Source organism: Amblyomma mixtum, chromosome 5 (assembly GCF_055824585.1).
Source record: "Amblyomma mixtum isolate Tamu chromosome 5, ASM5582458v1, whole genome shotgun sequence".
NCBI lineage: Eukaryota > Metazoa > Arthropoda > Arachnida > Ixodida > Ixodidae > Amblyomma > Amblyomma mixtum.
The window spans coordinates 74,851,414-74,867,989 of NC_143016.1; the positions used below are offsets into that span (position 1 = coordinate 74,851,414).

The 16,576-nt window shown below is 48.6% G+C and overlaps 1 protein-coding gene across 1 annotated transcript in view; it reads right to left on the bottom strand.

Annotated features, from left to right (window-relative positions):
* Positions 1 to 4,896: 4,896 nt before the first annotated feature.
* Positions 4,897 to 16,576, bottom strand: part of LOC149342692 (cathepsin B-like) — a 28,100-nt gene continuing 16,420 nt past the window's right edge. The window contains exons 5-7 of the mRNA XM_089542210.1: positions 7,267 to 7,383; positions 6,377 to 6,505; positions 4,897 to 5,001 (exon numbers count right to left, since the gene is read on the bottom strand). Coding sequence (XP_089398336.1) covers positions 4,925 to 5,001; positions 6,377 to 6,505; positions 7,267 to 7,383 — 323 coding nt within the window. The 3' untranslated portion in view covers positions 4,897 to 4,924. The remainder of the gene's footprint in view (positions 5,002 to 6,376; positions 6,506 to 7,266; positions 7,384 to 16,576) is intronic.

Genomic DNA, 16,576 nt, shown 5'->3' on the forward strand with positions numbered 1-16,576 from the left:
TCAAGTACACACTGTAAATTTTCTTTACTAGCATCATACAGCATTGGCTTTTCATTCTGAGCATTTTTACACCTTTGAACCTCCTTTTCCCAATTCTGTAACTTTTTATTTCATGAATTAATTACAATGATTTTATTGAATTATCATCGCCTGTCGCACACCAGTCAATCAATCTCTGGAACCACAAATTACCATGAAACAACTTTTTTACGCAGCCCCCGATTATAAGTCGCCGGTTCGAATCCCTGCCGCGAGCTAGGCTCTAACTTAACGAGTAAGTTTATGCTGCACGAAGCGATGAATCGTATGACGTCAACCTGAACATTCTGCGGCAAACGGTTGGCATGACATGATTTTTTTTACGCAGCCTCCGATTATTTCCGATACGCGGCGCTGACTGCGCCGACGGCTTTTGGACCGAACGAGCAGTATAGGCTGTCGGGTAAAAAGGTCCCTGATGCGGACAGTTGGCATAACGGGCAACCAGGCACTCATCGCGTGACTTGTTGCAAGATATATATGGTTTACCGATAACGGCATCACAAGAAGCCAGTCGGGGCTTGCGTTCGACGCATATTGCTGAGACAAGAACCCATCTGGTACCCCATTTGTATACATACGGCTGTGTGCCTTACGTGACTTTCGATGCGCTATGCACACTTCGTCCTTTAGTGTTCACAGTGCGTCAACATCGAAAGCAGACAGGACTTAAGACGGAAACACAGGCATCCAAGGCCCGGGATTCTTAGGCATGAATTTTCATTGTGAAGCAAGTGTAAAACATTTTAAATTACTGGTATAGAAATATTGAAGGAAATAGTTCATTCTTCAGATTCGTAGCAAAATCTTTCTTTTAAAATCTGTCCGTCATTTGCATCGAGCAGTTAAGACTGCCACAGAAAACCTATAAGGACGTTTATTACGATAGCAAAAGCGATAATACCAAAATAGTGAAGGCCTGCCAAGAGGAGATCTGCGCATATATTGATTGTTATAAGTGAAATCTTATGTGAGTAAAAACTGCGTTCATAAACTGCCGCTGAAAAATGTCATGAATTTGCCGTTGGAAAAGTCATTAAGTGGCACCTGCCGCCGTGCGCAGTTTGCTCATTATCCAGTGGGCAGGTTGCGATGGCGCACGTGACCTAGGTGCCCCACCTGCCTCCTAGGTTGATTCTATGGGGATTTCTCGTCGATTCTTCGTTTACGATCAGCGACGCCGACGGCCCCGGTCTTGTGCGACACGAGCTCCTTAATGCTTCTGTCCAAAAAAGGTATTTTCGATTATAGCTGCACTCGATTACGCAGCTATTAAGAATCTATTCAAAAGTGTTATTCAGGTCTCAGTATCAGAAGACCAGAAAATAGTTATTTTACTTAGTGTCCACGTGCTCAAATAACTCATGTGCAGAGGTGGCTATCACGCATACCTCAGCCTGTGAAGCTCAATTTTGAACACCTTGTATATGGCTGAAGCCAACGCTCATTTAAATCGGTGGAATCATAAAGAATTGCACCTTTTTTTTTCCACTGTATTGTTAGAGTGCGCCGGTAGTTGTGTACTACTTTCCGATAGCCGACAACCTACAGAACGGAAAAGTAAAGCAAACTACAGGCAACCGGCGGAACCCAAAACAATGAGCCCATCCTGCCGAAAGCAGCGCTCGACTGGCTGAGCTGCGATGACTGCCCTATGCCGGCTCAAAGGCGTAGCGAGTGTTGTGGGCTCTCTTAAAGGTGCACTGAAGAGGAATCTGAACTTGTCTTTTTGCCGCGGGAACTCGATCTACACGTTCCTAGCATTCTTAGAAACTGCGACTTATTGCGCTGTGTGGCCAATTTCCCTAAATAAATCGAATTAACGTACGGCTCCCGCCCTTTTTTTTTGAATTCTGCCTCGTACGGTGGGCGGAGTCGACCAACGCGTGGAGTGCCTTTCACCCAGTCCCGTGGCGGCTTGCCGCTCTGCCATCGGCGGAGTAATACGTAGTAGTCCGTAGTAGCAAATAGTCCGCGCGTATTTTTATTACTGCGGGCTTATTTTGCGGCTATATTATCTGCGAATGAAACTATTTATTCATGGAAACCTAAAAAACAAAATAAAGCGAAAGCAAAGCCTCCACGGAGCTGGCTGAAAGGAACTTCACGCGTTGGTCGACTCCGCCCATCGTACGAGGCAGAATTCAAAAAAAAGGGCGGGAGCCGGACGTTAATTCGATTTAATTAGGGAAATCGGCCATACAGGGCAATAAGTTGCAGTTTCTAAGAATGCTAGGAACGTGTAGATCGAGTTCCCGCGGCAAAAAGACAAGTTCAGAATCCTCTTCAGTGCACCTTTAAGCCTTGAACGAATTTCCTGACCTGTTTGTAACCTTTTATTGCGAAAGCAATACTACTCCCAAGAACGGCCTTTCGCGTAGCGGCGGCCACTTGGCTCGTTTGACCTTTAGAATGACCCCTGATGTCATACCATGCCTACTGACGTAACAGCGTGACGTCATACCAGGAGCGAGAGACGGGCTACCAACTCGGCTCGTCGGGTAACGGCGGCCGCATGGTACGGCACGCCGCGCTCCTCCCGCTAGACGCGCTAGTGACGTTATGGCGTGACGTCATACAAGGAGCTAGAAATGGGCTACCAACTCGGCTGGTCGGGTAACGGCGGCCGCTTGCCACGGCGCGCCGCGCTCTTCCCTCTAGAGGCGCTGCATATACAGTATAAAACACCTGCTTTCGCAACCTACCTGGCTTAACCAAAGCTAAGCCTCCGTCAATATTTTTTTTATATTCGACCGGAAAACGTACCCCATCAAAGAGGGTGCTAAAGCCTTGAGCGAATCTGAAAAAAAGTGAAAAGAAGAATTCGGTGTTCGAATAAAAGTGAGACAGAGATCCCGATGGAAAAATAAAAATGACTCCCTACAGGTGCGACGAATTTCTTTGTAGCCAAGCCGAGACAAATGCATTCGTTCTTGAACATTTGTCTTCGGCATCCAGCTGATATAAAACCTTAGGCTCACGCGACCAGTGGATTCTCCGCCTGCAAGCTGCTTCATTGATCAGCGCTCACACGCATGTCGCCTTCGACAGAACAGAAACAGTGCGAAATTATGATACTGAATCAGGAGGGCACATTTTTTCTTCACAAAGCAAAACGCGTCTTCGTTTTGTGAACTACTTGTCGACCAGCGAAGACGACCCTTTTTCTGCTGTAACAGGAATGGTCAGTGAATTACATGATAGCTACAATCTATATCTATTGTTGCTGAGCAGATATGGCTAAACGAGGTATTCTCTGAGTGTCATCACTCCACTGGCAAAAATCTGCAAGCCTGGTATACTCTTGATAACAAAAATAAGACCACATATGCGGCTTGTTATTCCGGTGTTCAATGAAGCCGTGTTCTTCACTTGAACCTACTTCAAAGTAACTTCGCGAGTTCTTGCCCGTTCAGAATTAGTCATTTTGTTCTCGCCGCTTTTTATTTTCAACGGCAAAAATATCTTTTACACGGAAATTTATTAAAGCAATTATTAGACTTCTTCCTCCACATCAACGTGCCAACACATGGTAGTGATCTCTGAAATGTTTGAACACGTTTTTTGTGCATGCCCTCTAGTTGTTACAATTGCTACACAGAACAAAGTGGACCGTTTTGATTCCAGCCTTGTGATGGAGATGACGATTCTCGGATGGTGGTCGCAACGATCATCGGCTTTGAAAAACCGTCAAACACTGTTCCGTTACTTGAAGTCGTCGTGACTGCGAGATAGGCTACGAATGTGCTGTGAGCGAGTCCTCAGTTAATTTCAAAGCACAGCTTCCCCTTATTCTTCTCTTTTATGTCTCTCCTCCCTTTGTCCATTGGAGGGTAGGAATCTTGCACATTATCTTAATTAACCTCCTCGCATTTCCTTTTCCATGCTCCGTAATTCTAAAGTACCACTCTTTTGTATGGGGCCCTCTTTCTCACCATCAAATCTATTGATTCAAAAGGAACTCTCTCCCGCTGTTCTCGCATTACGTTCATATGTCATCATCATCATCACCAGCCTGGCTACGCCCACTGCAGGGCAAAGGCCTCTCCCATGTCTCCAAATAACCCTCTCCTTTGCCAGTTGCGGCACCGTATCCCCGCAAACTTCTTTATCTCATCCGCCCACCGAACTTTCTGCTTCCCCCTGCTACGTTTGTCATCTCTTGGAATCCTCTCCATTACCCTTAAGGACCACGGGTTATCTTACCTCCGCATTACACGCCCTGCCCAAGCCCATTTCTTCCTCTTCATTTTTGGACTAGGATGCCATTAACCTGCGTTTGTTCCCTCACCCACTCCGCCCGCTTCCGATCTCTTAATGTTGCATCAATCATTTTTCTTTCCGTTGCTCGCTGCGTTGTCCTTACCATACGCTGAATCCTCTTTGTTAGCCTCCACGTTTCTACCCCATATGTGAGTACCGGTAAGATACAGCTGTTGTATATTTTTCTCTTGAGGGGTATTGGTAAACTGCCATTCATGATCTGAGATGTTCATATTGTTGTGTGGCGGCCAGCCGAAGAATGAGGCGTGATGAACGATGGATAAGAGATGATTTAATGGCCGCTGGCCTAGCGCGAGCTCTCCGTCCCGCGTCACTGCCAGCTTCGTCTTCTTCGTAACAATATGTACAATCGGGGGAAAAAGTAACAGACCCCCCCACTGCTAGTTACGGGCCTTGCCACTCTGCGGGGAAGGGGGGTGGGGCCCCTGACACTTCTGTTGTCTGGTGGCGCCCCTACGCTGAGCGGCACTAGTCGCAACTTATAGGCGGGTCTGCTTCTTTTTCCTCCTGTGGTAAGTACTCGCTTTAGAAAGGACAAAACATGAAAGCTGAAATGGCAAACTCTTTTATTTTCTTTTATATGCCCAACACACCAAGACATTTACTCCTTCGGAATTCCGCCGTTGATGTCGTCCTCGATACCGCATTCGTCCTGCCCACGCAGGATCTTGAAGTAACCTGCGACGAAATTGAAAGCGACGGATTGCATGTCGCCTTGAGTAGCCGACACAAGACGGTGAGTGCGTTTATTTCTAAGCTATGTTCCCTGGCACTCCCAAGCAGCCAAACGCTCTAAACGATGAAAAGAAGCAGTGTTTGAGTGAATTAACCTACGAAGGACCTGTGCGTGTCCGTCGTCCAGCCAAATCACAGCACAGCACGCGAATCTAGGCCTACATTTCCTTTCTTCTGCACCTATATGCGTAGTCCCTGCATACATGGTCTGTTCTGAAAGTAGTAGGACTCATTTTTTTAAACAAAATTTATTCAAGAGAATAGTACAAACGATTACAATTTTTCAAGGTAGCACACTTCCGCACCTACACGCTGCTGCCAATGAGTTTTACAGTTTTCGTACGCCTCCAGGAACGCCTGGACCGTAATGCTGTTTAGCTCCCTTGTCACGGATTGTTGAACCACCTCTACCGATCCGTGATGTTTCCCCTCGAGCGTCGATTTTATTCTCGGGAATAGAAAAAAGTCTGGCGGGGCCAAGTCGAGGCTGTAGGGGTGCTGAGGCAGCGCTGCCGCCTCGTGCTGGGCAAAAAATCTGGGTCCTCATTCACGTGATGAAGAAGATCCTACCGGTTGGCCTTTTTCTCCCTTGACAACACTCCCGGCACCAACTTCGCGCACGCTTTCCTCATGGATAAGTTTTCTGTCACGATCTCAAAAACTTGGGTTTGAGGAAAGCTCAAGTCATCAGCAATCATTCTGATACTCATTCTACGATCACTGTTAAGTAAATGTTTCACTCGCTACACATTTTCGTTGGTCTTGCTGGTCGAAGGGCGTCTGGAGTGGTCGTCTTCCTCCACTCTTTCCTAACCTTCTCGGAAAAGCTTGTGCCACTCAAAAAACACCTGATCTACCCATGGAAGCGTCACCGTAGGCCTCCTTAATCATGTTGTGAGTCTCTTTGCCCGTTTTACCAAGATTTACTCAAAATCTGATTGCGTATCGCTGATCCAGTAAACGCTCGACGATTCTGCGTGACGAGACGTTTCGACAGGGGTTCACAGTAGAAGCGACCTCCTCTCTTCAACGGCCGAGAGCCGACTGCCGATTTTCCCCAGCATTCCCAATACCCCCCTTCAACGATCCTGCACGCGCAGATCGCCTCTCATCCGCCCGTTCGCCCAGGAAAAGACCAGTCCTACTACTTTCAGAACAGACCCTGTATGTTATAGATACAGGTTTCATCTGTATCAAACGTTAATGCATCAGCGTGCAGTTTTCCTTTCTGCCATAGTCTTATATCTCGATGATAAATTTACTGCCAGCTATGCATGAAAGATAATCCACTTTTGTGTTTGCTCATACGTAGATATACCTTTGTCTCCCCAATCCTCGTTCCAGGAGTTAGCTGCCAGCCAGTAGGGGACGCCGTTTTCCGCGCCCCAGCCAAGGATGCGAACGGCATGACCTCCCACCACCTGATCACTGACCCTCTGGTAGACACCTGCGGTACAATGGAACACCCTGAATGCCTATTCCACAGTTCGCTACGTTAGAACTCAAATTTGCTCGACGCGGCAATCGGCAGTTTCACGTATAACCTGCGCATGGCTATCTGAGCAAGCACTAGTGCACCGCGCGCTTTCTTGCCATGTCATTACGTAACAGTATTATACAGCGTTGAGACCCGTTTCGCAAAGCAAACCATGACCCGAGTTGTGGCCGCGGCGCATTTAGTGTCGACGTTCATAGGATTATAACATGGTCTTTGGAGTTTCCTTGCACTACTTTACAACACCGATAAATAACTGCGTGTTGATTCGGTCTTTCCATAAGCCTGCTCACATTGTATATAAAAGTAAATGCCATTCGGTGCCGAATGCAGCGAAGTTTTATAATAGGAGCGAGGACATGGACGTAATTATTTTTTTGCTCCAGATCGAGTGGCAGCTTTCTACTTTTCAGTAGGCACACAATGGATTGAGGGGAACACAGAAAAGTAGCGCTTTTGCTATTTCTTCGTCATGCGTATAAATGACAGACACGTGGGCGGGGAGTTCCGCTTAGTTTCCTCCTGTTTTCCTCTTTACCTCCGCGTGCTCATGTAGTATTGCGCAACGGACCCCAGTCCGTCAAAAATTTCGCGTTTAAGTGTCCTCAATTTAAGAAGCTTTTTCATACCTGGGTAGCAATGTGCGCAGCTGGAGATCTCGGGCAAGTGGCTCCATAATGCGGCTGATTAAAAAAAATGGAATACGCGCTTACCGGTCTTGTAGTGTGCGAAATCAGCGTAGACAGTGTAACTTGCTTCGACTGGTCCATTCTTGAAGATCTCTGTTTTAATCTGCGTCTCGTCTCCACTGATGCTGTAGACGTTTTTTGCTGTAGACAAAAGAGGCGGAATCGCAACCAAAAGCAGCGCTGTTACTGCCAGCAGCTTTAGAAAGTTAGAAGTTTGAAGTTGGCGTTTGTAGAAAACCATATCCACCGGTTGCTCTCATTCTCTACGGCACTGCAGGGCCACAGAAAAAGGTGCAGTGTCCTCCACTCTAAAAAACTTTTCGGCCTTTTGAGCGAAAAGTTGGTCCTTCGGAGGACGAACTGCGTTGCCACAACCATTAATCCTTTTGGAACTAAATAAACCGGAGATTAACCGATAGATAAACCGATAATCCCTTAGGGTGCAACAGTTCATCTCAAGCGAGCAACGTATGGGTACAAGCGTTCATCTAAAGACAGTAACAACCGGGAAAAAATATCAGTCGATTTTGGTAATTAAGCAAAATGCGGATATGTGCCCTAACATGACGCCTGTAGTTAGTTGGAGCTATGTCCTACTAGGTGGTACTAAGCTACCACCTAATTACCACCCAACTGCTTCTTTCCTGTGCAAGCATCATTCGAAACACGTTCATTCTAATTAGGGGCCGCCTAATTAGCGCCGCAGGTTCTCTCTTGATTGCCACCGGCCACACATTGGCAAGTAAGCCACCCGGCGGCAGGGTAGCAGTGGCGCACTGGCATAAAGCAGGTGTTATGACAGGATTTGCCATTGGTGTGACTTGGGTTGCTCTTCCTGAGCAGCCTCTCACGAATAAATGGTCTGCCGCCTGACACGGTGGGCAGGTTTCCCACCACCCGGTGGGCAGGTGAGCAGCCTGCCATTAAAACTGTCTCAGAAAAACTGACAAACACACAACGGCCAAATGCCGGGAACGGCCACTTTAAGGGCTAACGCACTAAAATCCAAGCATTCTTACGATCTTTCACTTAGCTAAGTCATTCTTACTTATTTTTCTTTTTGCTGAGTCGGATCTCTCCCTCCTCTTTCATACAAGAGGAGGGGGATTTACCTCCCGGCACCTGCTACGGCCTCTACACCTGCAAACTGAAGAAGGTGTGGGGTGGAGAAGGGGAAACTGTAAACACTACCTTCCACCTACCACAGTTGACAATGGTGGCGTCAGACAGACGCCGACGCTTTCGTCGACGCCGCCGCCGACGCCAGAGAGTTTTCACCTTCCTGGCACTCCTAATGCTACACACAAAAAAGAAGCGTCAAGCTGCTTTCACTACACCACCGCTCCCTTTTTAACGCGATAGCGTTACGAAGCCCGTGTTGCAGTGAAGCCGGCGTTGTCGTCGACGTCGTTGAGCGTGAGCGAAAAATCCCCAGAGAAGCAACCTATAGGTGGTCGGTGGTAACCTGCCCAAAGGACTATGAGCGAATTGCCCACCATTGCAGGTGGCAGTTATCATCGACTGGTCTCGATAGGTTGCTCGGGGATAGGCACCTGGGTCTCACAACCCCACGTGACAGCACCTGTCATCGCAGGGCAGTAGAGCATCGCGTAACCCGCTGCACCACTGAGCCAGGAGGATTACGAGGACTCCCAGGCATCTACGAATGCGCATATACAAGCATTAACCCATTACTGCTATTGCGTCATACCCTTAAGGCGGTTCTGAAATCTCTTCAGGAAACTTGCCGAATAAAAATTACGGGGGCACTTAATCGCTAATTACGTGTCACAAAGTGACAGCACAGCTGCTCCCCACAGGCACCCATGCCATAAACGCTGATATTGTTCCCCCTCACAAAGACTCCCGACCAATGGCTGGCGCAGTTTGCCTTAGCAGCTCCGTGCAAGATCTAACACACATTCAACGCGATCAGTCCCGACCTTATCCCAGAATATGGGGGTTCATAATCTTTGTCAGATGCCTATGCATGCCTTCTCCCAGAATTAGGGTGTTTATAATCTTTGTCAGATGCCTATGCATGCCTTGGTTTACGGTTCGACTCCCAACCAATGGCCGGCGCAAGTTCCCACTAGCGATTCTGTGCTAGATCTCACCCGTATTCGAGCGCAATCAGTCCCACCCTCTAGCGACCATATGGGTCCCCACAGTCTTTGCTCCAGAAACCGCCGCCTGACCACGACTAAACAAGAACGCCAGGAAGACTCCTCGGCAGGCTCTTTATGCTATCGCCAAAAATCCGAACAGACGCATCACAACTCGCAGGGCTAATCTACATGTTGTGCGTGCGCTGTTGCAGTATTGCAGTGACACCCATGAACAACTAAACTGCTGCAAACTGACCTAGCAAAGGCGTTCGATCAAGTGTGCCATTCATTCCCTATTTCCTCTTCAAATCATGTCAGTCTTGGTACACCTCTTTCTACGGTTCTTTTTTTATAATAACAGTTTTTGTTATAAAAGCTGTTCCACGCGCTTGATTGTTAATGGCTGCCTTCCACTCTCGCCAAAATGAAACGGGGCACTGCGCCAGGACGGTATAAGGTCACCGTCAGGCTTTTGACGAACCTGCCCGACTTGGCATACCAATCCCTCCTGGAATACGTCAATGCGATTTGGCGCGGGGACACCCCCCTGCCAATCGAATGGAAAACGGCTTTGGTCACTTTTATTCCTAAAGCTGGCAAACCAATTGACACAGATAACCTCCGCCCCATCTCTCTCACCTCATGTGTGGGCAAACTAATGGAGACGATGGTGCGGGATCGGTTATCTACATATCTTGAAAACAAACAAGTCTTTGCGAGCACCATGTTCGGATTCCGCCCACACAGATCCGCACAGGATGTCCTCCTGCAACTCAATCGGGAAGTCCTTGACCCCCTCGAATGCCCCCATAATGACCGGGTAGTACTCGCCTTGGATCTTAAAGGGGCATTTGACAATGTAACACATGAGATCATACTCACTAACCTAAGTCACACCGACTGTGGCCTCAATACATTCCAATACATAAGACAATTTTTAATAGATCGTCAATCCTACATTCGAATTCAAGATAGAGACCATGGTCCTTACCTACTCGGCACGCGGGGAACCCCTCAAGGCGCGGTACTTTCCCCGCTGCTCTTCAATCTGGCCATGATGCACCTGCCGGCCCAGCTGGGTGGTGTCGCCGGCGTGCAGCACGCCCTGTACGCCGATGACATCACCCTGTGGGCCACGCAGGGCAGCACAGGAGACATTGAAACCAGCCTGCAAACAGCGGCGACGATAGTAGACCGCTACGCCCGCCGCTGCGGTCTTCAATGTTCCCCTCAAAAATCGGAATTTGTGCACCTCCGCCCCTCACAGAAGTGCACAACTAAAATATCTCTCTCTCTTGAGAGTGGTCCCATACGCGAAAGTGATGAGATACGGGTACTCGGACTCTACATCCACAAACACAGGCGGCCAGACACTACATTGGCCAAACTCCGTAAGGTGGGGGACCAGGTGGGCCGCATGGTCCGCCGGGGTTCCAACAAACGCGGAGGGTTACGAAGTAAGGATGCCTTGCGGCTGGCAAACGCCTTCGTAACTAGTCGCATTCTCTATTCGACTCCTTATCTCCACCTACGTAAACAAGAGGAGGACGCCCTTGAGGTCATCTTTCGCAAAATTGTTAAACGTGCCCTTGACCTCCCCATCACTACTTCAAACAGCCGGCTTATGGCTCTTGGGGTGGTGAATACTTTCCGGGAACTCCGGGAGGCGCACCTTACAAACCAGTACACGCGCTTGTCGCTAACGGAGTCGGGTCGCCGCCTTCTTGCTCGACTCCATATCCAACACACCCCTCCAAAGGAAGACAGGTTTCGCATCCCGTAACTGTGGAGACGTGCTCTCCACGTGCGGCCTCTTCCAGCAAACATGTCACATGAAGACCATAATGGTCGGCGCCTGGCACGAGCGGAAGCGCTAGCCCGATATTATGGCAACAAAACAGGTGTATACTACGTGGACGCCTCCGGCCCTCACCACGGGGGATGGTACACGGCCGCGGTAGTTCACAACAGCAACACAGTTAACGGCCTAACTTTCAGAGCCCGCAGTGCAACACAAGCAGAAGAGGTCGCGATTGCTCTCGCGGCCTCACATTCCAATTCAAAATACATAATCACCGACTCGCGAGGGGCCTGTCGGAACGTCGAACAAGGCTGCACTCCCTTCCTAGCCTATCGAATACCAAAATTGCATACGGGATACGGACCCCGCACACCGTTACCTCATATGGGCCCCTGCTCATCAGGGGTTGGCAGGAAACGAGGCAGCAGACGCAGCCGCCCGCGCGCTCTCTCACCGGGCTGTTTTCTCCTCCCCGTCCGATCAGGAGCCCGATTTTAATCCGGTCTATACATTCAAAGATATTACAACATATTATCAAAATTGTCATCGCCTTTACCCTAGCCCATGTAAAGGCCTGAAGAAGGCGGATGAGCGGCTCCTTCTCCGCCTTCTCACCAATACATTGCTGTGCCCGGCAGCGCTAAAACATTTTGACCCCTCCTTTAGCGGCAGCTGCCCCCACTGTAGTGCAGTGTCTTCTGACACTTATCACATGGTGTGGGCCTGCCCCTCCAACCCCGCTATTCCCCCCCATCCCCAACCCAACCCGGCAGGACTGGGAGGCGACCCTGCTCGGCTGCCACGAATTGCAGGCCCAACAAGCCTTAGTCGGGCGCGCCCGGTCGGCGGCAACCGCCACTGGGGTCCCATACTAGGGACCTCCACCTAGTGTTTGTAAGGATCGGTCCCTTACGGGCTGATCCAAACATACCTCCTGTTCATTCGTAATAAATGTTTTCACCACCACCACAACCACTCCGCATTCAGTGCTCTGTAAAACAAGGTGGTCCACAGTCCTCGCTCGTGTTCGCACTATACTTGGAGCCACATTGTGTAAGTGTTATAAACAGTAGAGCCGTCCGGGGTTTTCGTATTATGGGTCACGAACTGAAGGTATTAGCATATGAAGATGACCTCACGTTGTTCTGCGCCGATAAGCCAAGCATCGATGAGGTTATTCGTTTAACTTATGTCTTTTGATTCAATATTAGGAGCTCGGATGAACCGTTCAATGGGTTGTGGCCTCTAATTTGGGAATTGGGGATCGATACCTGCTAAATATGCTAGTATGCAATTGACACGTGGGCAGCCTAAGTGTATTGGCGTCCCTTTGAGTCCCTATAAGCATAGTGCACATTATCCGAAAGACGGGCGCGCCAACTCTTCAGCGCTATGCTCAGACTTTCGTTCTCAATGATCTCTCGATTTTGGGCAGGGTGACGGCGTGTAATCTGTTTCTCGCGACTAAAATTTATTATGTACTCCAAATTATTAGCTACACAAAACTTTATATCCAACGTTTTCAAGAGTTTTCACCAACTTTTTGTGCGATTCATTTTTTGAATCTATGAGGCACGATAAGCTTTCCCGGCTTGTTAGCGATGACGGTCTCGGTTTAGTCCGCCTGTGTGTCCTACAGATAGATTCGCGCTTCATGTTTTTCAGTGCAACTACACATCCAATATTGCCTTCATTCTTTCAGGTAAACTTAATTTGTTACGCCAAACCTAACTGTGTCTTTCAATATTTTTGATCGTCCGTGGTTGTGATGCATGAGGTGTATTTGGCTGTCCGTTTCCTGGCTGTTCGTTTCTCCTCTGAGTTCCTGTCTTTATTTTAGAGGAAACGGCTGCACGAGGATTTAATTTGTATGCTATTCCCTTCGCCTATGTACCGCTTTGTGTATTTTGGTTTATCGGGACATAACGTACTGAAATGAGTACGTAAAATGCCCCTCTGCCGTGTACCAAGACATTTATTCTGCAAGCTACACTGCGAGACATTGCCTGCTAAATTATGGTTAGAGAAAAAAGCCATTTTTGTGTCTACAGTAAACTTCCGCCTTTGAGATGCTCCAGAAACGATTGAACATTGTTTCATCAATTGCAGTGATGAAATACACTTCTGTGATATCTCGCAACGGGCATTGAAAAAAATAAGACGATTTGACACCGCATTCTGTACGATATTTCACTGCACTGCCATTCTCATGAACCCTAAGACATGTACTTTCTAACTGGATTACGCAGCCTCTTGAAAACACGCATGCTGGACCGACATTGTGAATCAGTTGTTTCTCCAAAAAGCCAGTTCCGAAGACTAATTGTTCACCTAAAGAATGTGTACGCCCAAACCGCGTTTGAACCGGAGTGGCACTCACTCTTAGTGTTTCGCTCTTCATTGCCTTTTTTCTAGTGTTGGGTTGCTTAGTTGTCTCATATAAGATATCGCGTTGATTTGGCACTGTTTTTCTCATGGTTTGTACATAGCTCATGTACATAGAACATTGCATTACTGTAATAAATACCATGGTTAAAAAAAGGCGGTGACGGCGCTGTACTCTAATGAAGTGGCCAGTGAAGCTGATCTGTTCGCGGCGGTCTGGGTCGAAACTCACTTCGGGAGGAATTTTATAGAATAAATTTTATTTTACTTTTTTTCCTCATGACGTAGGCCCTGCCGATGACGTCATGAAGTCGAGATGGTTTGCGGGGTGTTTCTCGTGGACGCCGGACATCGGGTTTTGTGACCGGTAAGCCTTATAAGGCTCTCGCCTTAATAAGCGCCTATACTGCGGCCTAACACACTGCAACACCGCAGTTATTCCGGGCGCTTTTTTTTTTTCGGAAGGCTGTGGCTAGAGTTCCGTCCAGACGGAACTAGAATTTGCGCTAGAGTTCCATCCGGACGGAACTGCATGTAGCGGTGGGGTTCCGTCCAGACGGAACTGTATCTGACACCATACAGTTCCGTCCAGCATTATATGCCACAAGAGTTATGTCAAGACGAAATTAAAGCGGGCGTTAGGGTTTGGGAAACCAGTTTGATTGCAGACTTTTGCATGTCCATTTAAAAAAATGGCAATCTGTTCCGCCTAATGTGTGACAGGATATTCTGCTGCATCATTTTATTTTCCATGCAGTCAGTGAGAAATGGCAATAGAGCAAGTTTTGGCTTGTGTTTGTTGGTGCGTTTGCATAATGCTTGTTGATCGTTTGCGTACGTCTTAGTCTTTTTCGCGCTACGTCATCTTGCAGCACAAACAGCGACAGAGCTTCACATCACTTCGCGAAGAATTTCTGCACTCTGGTTCTAACAGTGTCATTTTCCCGATCTTGCATGCATGCACGGAAGTTACACTTTCGAGAATGCAACTAAACGCAGTACGCGGACAGATATTTTGGTGCCGTATACATGCGTAGACAGAACATCTGGATACAGCTTTGTGAACTGGTTATTCCAGAGGCAAATAAATGCTCTACGTGGGTAGAAATCACCCCTTTTGTATAGTATAGACAGTACGGATATTAGACAGTTTTAGTTTTACGTACGTAGAACCTCCACGCACGTAAACGTGAGCAGTCAACGCAGCGTACGCTCGTGTCGCTTCGTACATTTTTAGCTACACGAAGCAAACTGAACTAGAAGCAAACTGTGTAGATCTGCCATAGAACCTAAAAAATGCGCTAGCATGTTGTGCCGTGCCATCTAATACCGATAAACAAAACTAATTTTGTTTAGTCGAGCTGCTTGGAGCGGAGCTAGGCCAAGCCACACTGCGGGCGGTAAATACTTTCCCCCATCTGACAAACGCTGAGCGATTTGATTCCACCGAACTGTATGTTGCATGTTATCTTCAAAGGGATTGCATTCCTTCACGTCCCGCAGCATATTGAAATCATCGCTTTTTGAGAAGCGAAGGCGCGCCGGTGTCCCACTCATGTTGACAACGTGTGCGTATGGAGCCAAAACGTGCACCGTTTTGCTTTTCCCGCTGGCTGTGCCGAGGGTCTCGCGATATCCCGCGAGGTTTCGAGCTTCGCGTGGTCTCGCGAGATCGTCGGCACACTCGTTGCTATGACCACCACAAACGCTTCTCCTTCAGGCTTAGAAGCGGCTGAAACGGATTTCTATCTAGAAAACAAAAGCTAGTTATCACGTAAAACTTCATGCGAGAGCAAGAATGGGCCAACTGAAGGCAAATACAACAGTTTACGGCATGATACCACGTCGAAGGATTAGCGGCAAAGCTGTATTCGCTCTGAAGCGGGCGGGCAGGGCGCCGCCATCTTGCCAACGCCACGTATGTACGCAAGCAACGTGAAGACCGCAACGCAAAGATCCGAATCTCGCTTAGGTCCGTGCGACCCACGCAGACACTTCACGTTCTGCGCATGCCCACTGGTGACCCGTAAGCGCTCTACTTACGTGAAGCTTCTACGTACAGGTGCGGCCACAATAATACGGAGCACAGGAACGGTCGCGGAGCAGCGGAAACGTGCTTGTGCGCACTGCCTAGCAGCGACGACAGGAAGTATCTTAATTTGGACGCGGCTAGATGGCGCCGGTAGCACGGACCCACTGTTTCCACAGGCCTATCAACATCACAGCATATAGCATGCAATCCCTTGCTCTATGATCGACTGATACTGTGCTGACAGCGCCATGCGCTTCGTTGCCCCGTTTCTCGCATCGAGGAGCGGCGCGCGCTGTAAACGGGCGCAAGACGGCCGTTTTGGCATTACGTGTTATCTCGGCCATTCAGTCCGCGCGGCCACCGAGGTTGAAGTGAGAACGCCTGGATGAAGGCAGCACCTGGCGGTGTTGCCCGAACCAGCTCAGCATCTTTCGAACAGTGATAACGGCAGGGTTGCAGCAAAGAGGGCGGCTCGGCGGCAGGCACTCTCGCTGCGCGCGGATAGCCGGGGGTGTCTTTGTTGTGCTGATAGGTGGCGCTTAGATGCAGTTTCTGCCAGCTTGGCCACCTTCCGCGTGCTCCGTATTATTCTGGCCGCACCTGTACGTGAAACTAAAACTCTACTGTATGGACGGAACTCTAGCTCCAGTAAATATTCCGTCTGGACGGAACTGCAGGGGCCGCAAATGTTCCGTCTGGACGGAACGCTAGACACTCCGTTTTCGGAATGGTAGCTATATTCATATTTGAGACAGGCCAGCTTGTCATCACTCGATGAGACAGTTATCGCCAGAAGAGTTAGCGAATTAAAGGTGCAATGAAAAGGAATCTGAACTAGTATTTTTACCGCTGGAACTCGATCTACACGTTCTGAGCGTTCTTAGAAACTTCGAATTATTGCCCGCAGAAGATGGGAGGAGTCAGCCAACCTTTGAACCAAACCCGTGGCGGCTTGCCGCTCTGCCATCGGCGGAGTGATGCGTAGTGATCGGCGAAAGCAAAGATTCC